This window comes from Frankliniella occidentalis, unplaced genomic scaffold (genome assembly GCF_000697945.3).
Source record: "Frankliniella occidentalis isolate FOCC.00 unplaced genomic scaffold, Focc_3.1 Scaffold251, whole genome shotgun sequence".
Classification (NCBI taxonomy): Eukaryota; Metazoa; Arthropoda; class Insecta; order Thysanoptera; family Thripidae; genus Frankliniella; species Frankliniella occidentalis.
This window is the reverse complement of record NW_026267377.1, coordinates 484,772-491,540: the sequence shown is the minus strand read 5'-3', so window position 1 is coordinate 491,540 and position 6,769 is coordinate 484,772. Positions and strand designations below refer to the sequence as shown.

At 53.9% G+C, this 6,769-nt stretch overlaps 1 protein-coding gene across 1 annotated transcript in view; it reads right to left on the bottom strand.

The window, feature by feature from the left end:
• Window positions 1–3,336: 3,336 nt before the first annotated feature.
• LOC113218461 (cuticle protein 18.6-like) overlaps window positions 3,337–6,769 on the bottom strand; it is a 7,448-nt gene continuing 4,015 nt past the window's right edge. Inside the window, exons 2-3 of the mRNA XM_026438829.2 lie at window positions 4,024–4,287; window positions 3,337–3,793 (exon numbers count right to left, since the gene is read on the bottom strand). Coding sequence (XP_026294614.1) covers window positions 3,560–3,793; window positions 4,024–4,287 — 498 coding nt within the window. The 3' untranslated portion in view covers window positions 3,337–3,559. The remainder of the gene's footprint in view (window positions 3,794–4,023; window positions 4,288–6,769) is intronic.

Genomic DNA, 6,769 nt, shown 5'->3' with positions numbered 1-6,769 from the left:
TAAGACTGCCTGGGTGGGACCTCGGTCTCGGCCCGCGCCCCGCCCCGCCGCGCCCCGCCGCACCTGCACCCCTCGACCTGACCGGTGTGCACTAGGACCTCCATGGCCCCCCCGCACAGGACGGGACGCGGCAGAGGGGGTTGCGGGGGGAGGGGCGGGGCTTCACAGCAGCGGGTCGAGTCCGTCGGGTCCGGCCCGGGGTAGGGGAGGGGTATGCAAGGGGGGCAGCCTGGACCGCTCCTCGCACAGCAGTAGTCATGCATTTTTCATTGCAAATTCTGCGAATCGCAATAACAACACTTCGCCTAGGCGAGTCCGTACGCTTTAACGGCTCGGCTGATCAGGGACATCGTGCTGTTATGGCCACCTATTGCCGATTTTCTAACCTACGTAGTGAATGTAGTAAGAGGCCTTTCTCCGAACCCCCCTCCCTCCGCCCCCCCCCAAAAAAACACACAAAAATAACCCTGCTCTCATTAAACAAAAGTTATAACATTACCAAACGCTCCCGGACCGGGCGACCAGTGTAGTATGAAAAAAAATGCGTAGAGAGCAGTCTGCTCGAAAGGGATTCCATCGTAATTATAAAGATACCAGTGGCGATGCTGGAGTACTTTAATCTCTGATTATACAAGGGGGTGGTCCACATAGACCCCGGAGCATAATTTAGTTAAACTGTACTGCATGCCAGGCGTGCGGGCGCGTTGCCTACTAGCAAGGGGCCATAGGGTGGCTGCATGCGGTGCAGTATAATATCAACGAAATATTCCGGGGTATGTGCATGGAAAAGTGTGTTGTGTTGTTGGCTTTTTCGCGGGGCAATCCGGTTTGCTGGTGAGGTGACGGGTAAAGCGGGGGCGGGGCGGGTCTGAGGCTGAGAGCTGACTGGCCACCACCGTGTGCGGCTTGTCGGAATGGCGTTCTTGACAACGAACCGCGGCATGTCTCCTAGTAGTGGCGTTATGATTATGATTGTTATTAGTTGGTTATTCTCTTAAAAACGGCTAGTCGAGGCAGACGGCTGTCGGTAGCACACGCCGCGCCACGCCACGCACTGGCTCTCCTGTGCACTAGGTATACCGCATTTTAGCCGGCTAGCCGTAACCTAGAAAATGCAATGTCACGAAAGTAATGACTCTGGGCCGTAACTTCGGGAAAAACTACCAATAAATACGTGTATCGCTCCAGATGCCGGTGGTAAAAGTAGAGGCACGCCGCACGCCCCTTGAATCTGGAAATGCCAATACCAAGTACAATAACAGTACCTGCAAAAAAAGGGAACGAAATATTATTCATAGGTCAAACCAACCGCACTGCATGAAAATGAAAGAAATCAGTCATAAGAACTAAAATTTAGTTGAAACAGACCCAAACAAAACCAATTATTTGTTTCAAGTGCAAAGTCTATAGGTGCAACACCCTTCCTCACGAAAAGTTTGCTCCCGCTTGTTCCCGTCAGTGGGACTAGAGAATGAGCAATTTTACAAAATTTCCGAAATTCAAAACCGATAAAATTTTAGTTGTGTGGACGGAATTTCGATTGTACTGATTAAACAATTTAGCCAAGGCAACTTATTTTATAGACGATATTTAAAATTAGAGTATACTAAAACTTAGTTGGTTTCAGGACCTATGTAAATTTTGTTTCCTACGACCCCCATTCGATTGCTGATATAGTTCTCTGGGTGTGATAAGCCAAGGCTTTGTGGTGGTCCGAGAGTAGCCCTTATTCCACTTCTTCTTTTTTTGTAAAAGAACTCATTAACAGGAGTTGGAGTGTCACTGTCGTCCCTGAAGGGTGTGGTGTCGCCGGTCGGAGTCTACAGCCCTGTACTCGGACCATAAGCAAGCCCGTGCAAAAGTCACGCGGTCGACCCGTACCCCGCGAGAGGAAAAAAAAAGCGAAGGACGGAGAAGGTCGGAATCAAACCATCGGGTAAAGTGGACGATGTGTGGAGCCGAGCAGAGGGAGCATTCCTGGAATTACAGGAGTCACGCCGTGGTACCTTAAATGCAGTGAAGCGCAGAGCGCATGTAACTCCGCAGCAGCAGGCAATGACGTGCAGCATTGGACCGCTCCCCTCTCAATGCTCTGTGATTCCAAACCAAATGATTCGTATTACAAAGCAGCCTAATGCTTCGCAGCTTGCAAACTAATTTGTTTGTGAGGATTCTACAGTGCTCAGTTAAACATAAACTCTGAAAATAAATTATATGCACAACAATTAAGACAATGCGTGTGCTGTATACTACTGCCCTTTGCCCTTTAGCTAATCTTGTGCTTGAAGGATGTACGAGTACCCGCTCCGACCCCAGCGTTGCGGTCGCACAGCATGTGTTCATATTAGATGGACTGTGAAAGTGCGTGTCGTTTAGCAACTTATGCTCGAGTCTTGAGTGCAGTTTTTTTTTTCATTCGCGATGTAGCTAACTTGTACCGTACTCTGTCTCTTATGCGGGGTGTGCGAGGAAAGGCCAAGGGTACGTGGAGGGGAGCGTGGCGGAGCAGAGACGCCGTGGCGGTAGGCCACACATCTGACACTTCACGCTCCGGGGAGCCTCCGCTAGCCTAGCCTCCGCCCGACCGAGCATGCTGAGTCGTCTTCTTAGGACCGTTCAAAGGGAAGTAGCCTGCAAGTTGGATACCATACCGGGTGCAACAGAGAGGACGCCGCAGTGTTGCGGGTTCACCTACCTATCCCGGCCGCTCGCAAAGTGCTATGGCTCCTGCAGCTCAAGAGGAAGAGGGCATGCAATCTCGCAACACTGCAGCGTCCTCAGGTACACCCGGTACACTCCCACAGAAGCCCGCCGAATTCGTTGCAAATATTTCTATATTTTTCAGTTTGATACAAAGAATACGTGTATTTTATAAAGTCTACTCTTTCGGCAGCATTACACTAGTTGGTCGGTCAGCACTCAACTCTACACAAACCACACTTTTTAAAAAATAATAAAAAAGCAGCAACATAACAACAAGGCCTTGTCGATGCGTTTTATGCATTTTATTTTGTTAGTGTTGACGCCGCATATTATCGGCTCACAGCACCGTTTGCCTTAGACAGGCCGGACGGTAAGGTTGTGACTTTCAACCCAGTTCCACTTTCCAGCGTTGGTGAGGCGTGCCTACGGAGAGCGTGTCACCGACCAACATGGCGGTGATCAACTTACATTATAACTTAGACGAGACCCAAGGCCTCGCAGCGGGCCAGGCCGCTTTGCAAATGAAACGACACAAACTCGGGTCATTTTTCTTTTCGTTTTCCCTGGTAGTGCGGGAAAAGTGTGAGGGGCATGTTATAAAAGCCTAGTTAAAGCCATGGAAATAAAATACTATAGTCTTACTTTTTTCTTTTATTGGCGCCTAATTGGTAGTACAACTACAGAATGAGGTAGATGGTATGTGAGTTATTTACAAGATGAGCAAGAGTGTGTTGCAGTCTTTGCGAGGTTCCAAAGAGTTCTCCGGAAGGTCCCATGGCCCGCAGGTCGGTCATCGACGAGGGCCGGGGGGAGCCGCTGACGACCTGGGTCGGCGGCGGCCAGAGTGTCGCGTCGTCTAGTAGTGGCCGTGCTTGACCTCGGGGTGGATGGCGTGGCCGCTGTAGGAGACGATGGCGTTGAAGCCGCCGTGCTTGCTGGCCGTGTAGTGCACGATGCGCTTCCTGCCGTCGGGCTGCAGCAGCGAGTACTCGCCCTTCACCACGTCGCCGTCGCGCTCCTCCTTCTGGTCCTTGTGGTCGCCGGTGTGGTGGTCCTCCACGCCGTACTTGAACTCGTACTTGGGGTGCGACTGCAACATCAACAATTGGTTTTGAAGTCATTTACGACCGTGGGTGGGCAAGCCCGCACAACAGTGAAGACCAACGTGTAAGTCTATCGATAACCTCCATTGGTTTCATCCATACTGTAGTAGGCCTCGCGCTCAACAACTGTGAGCGGAAAACTTTACAAAAAAACAACAAAAAAACAAAAAAAAACCACTCCAACTGCTTTTATGTTTTTCGCTTTAAAGATACTCACGTAGTGCTCGACCTCCTCGTGCTTGTAGACGGGCTCCTCGTGCTTGTAGACGGGCTCCTCGTGCTTGACGTAGACGGGCTCGGGGTGCTTGTACTCGTGGTGGACGTGCACGGGCTCGGGCTGGTGGTGGTACTCGTGCTTGATGTGGATGGGCTCCTGGTGGTGCGACAGCTGGTTGACGGACGCGTACGACTCGGCATGGCCGTGGTGGCCGTACTGGGCGGCCGCGGACACCACCACCGACAGCAGCGCGACGACGACGGCCTGGAACACGGGGGAGAGGAGGGCGTTGGAGTCACTCTACGACGCATTGAGATCCCGCCGATCGGGTCGAGGCGCAGGAGGGCGGGGGCCGACCGGTCGCTAGGCCGGCCTGGCGCACGGCCAGGTGCACGTCGTCCAGCGAGCGACAGTTGTCGCGCGAGAAGCCACCCTCCCCTCCTTAGACCGCCCCGCCCCTTCTTTCGAAATTGCTGTCTGTAAATAAAGCAAACGCCGCGTGTCATTAGCATGACAGCTTACCCCCACCCCCCTTTCGGCAGCTGCAGCTGCTGCCCACCGGGGAGGGGAGGGAGGGGGGCAGCTGCCGCAGCTGCAGCGGGCGGGGCGGGGCGTCGAATGGGCTGCCTACCGGGCCGGCGCGACGGCGCGCGCAGGCCGGGAGGGAGACGCGCTCGCCGCCTTCACTCACGCCTTCACTCAGCACCGAAAAAGTGTTGCAAACGCCTCGGTATACGATTGAATTATGGGCGGCAGCGCGGTCGCCGCCATGTAGCAGCTGCGGCCGCCCCGCCCCGCCCCGCCCCGCCCCACCCCGGGTGCGGCTGCAGCCGCGGGGGCCAACAAATCAGAGCAAGCGGCGGCGCGTGGCGAAACTCGAACGCGATCTAGTACGAGATCTCGTACATTCAGCACTTTGATCGCTACTTTCTGACGCGCTAAATTTCAAGACAGCGGCCTATTCCAGGTGATGGGCAGGAGACCTGCTGATGGTTATCTTGGGACGCAATGAATGGAAATGTGCACAGCCCTATGGAGTAAGCAATCCCGCAAAACTTGAGCGCATTCATAGATCCACCCAAAATCATCGAAGTGTATCATCAAAATCTTAAGGAGTTAAGATTGGATGTGACGAATGAGAAACCGTGAGAATACGATAAAGTGGTGTATCCAGGACAATCGATGCAGATTTTCAATTAAGTGGAAAGGGGGAGCTCCCAGCATCTGCCACAAGAAAGGCTCAAACAGGCGCAGATTAAGCGGGGTAGAAAGGCGAACAAAACCTCTGTAGAGGCAACCCAGCCCGGCCTTACCACGCCAAGGACAGGAGCGTCGTGGGTAGGCAGTCCTGGGACCCACGCCCCACGGTGGGGGGGTCAAGCCGCGGACTCAACTTGTCAAGGGATCGTCCTCGTACGCCCGTTTTTCGTAGATTTATTCGTCAAATAAAACGGGGTGTTCGTTCGACGCCTGCGATACTGAGAGTAGGCCACCCCGCGGTACACGCGTGCAACGTAGGCAGGGTGTTGCCTACCTAGCAGGCGCTATGAGAGCTTGCGTTTGCTGAACTTGGCAGGTGAGTAACGGCGAGTGACGGACCTACATCCTGATAATCCACGCCTATGCTCAAGACCCGGAGAGCAGCGAAAAGTAATTCAATTGGATTGTAGACCAAAGCAAAACTTAATCTAACTATTTTGAGGCGTACCCCCTGCCCCACGCCCTTCTCGCCGAGGATGTTTAAAGCTGCACCACCCCCGTCAGCGGAGATGCAACACAACAACACAATGGCCTTAACACGCAACTTTATTACTAAACTACGACAAGGAGGTACGTGCGAGAAGGGGAAAAAAATTGAGAAGACGCAGTGTACGCTTGCGTGTTAGTGAGTAGCGCGTGGTGCAAGAAAAACCGCGTTCCGAACGCCGGCTGGCCACAAAGTAAGCCAGGTGCTGTTCGCCTCAACGAGGCTGGCCGTCGCTGTGTCCGGCCGCCGCCGGGCCGCTCGCATCAAACCGATACGATACACGTCGATACGTCGATAAAACCAGACCTGCGCGGACCACGAAAACGCTACATATGCATGGATGCAAGTCGCCAACGCGCGTCCGTCATTTGTTTCCAGCGAACGATTTGTCACCCTGGTAGGCGGCCGTGTATATCTCGAGCCGTCGCCCGAATTGCCCGCTTTTATCGCTCTATTTACAACAAGCGTCGTTCTGCTCGGCAGGCATTAAAACTCGGCGGCTGGCTACTTAAAACCGCGCGAGAGCGAGAGCGAGAAAATCGGAGTAAACGAATATGCAAAATAGAACTCGTTTTCTATACCCGACGACATACACTGTAGTAAACAGAAATGAAATGAAATGAAATGTGGGAGTGAAGATGAAAACGTTATCTAAGGCGTTCGGCCCGCGGCATTCGCATTTTTTTCATATTGCACGCAGGAGATTGCGCTTCAGCTATGCCTATCCAGCCCACCCCCTCCACCCCACCTCGATCACACCACGAGCTCGCACTCGGCGGCGTGCTCTGCGCAGTTCGGCGGTGCGCCCCCTGTGAGCCGTCGGCAGCGACCCCGACCAGTGCGGGTCGAAAGGCGGAAGGGCGGTGCATGGCCACTCCTGCTCCTCCAGCAGGTGGATCGGACTCGACCGGGCGGCTCCGCTGAAATGAATGGGGGACGTCCGCCATGCGCCACGCCACGCCACGCCGCGCCGCGCCACGCCACGCCACTCCACGCCAC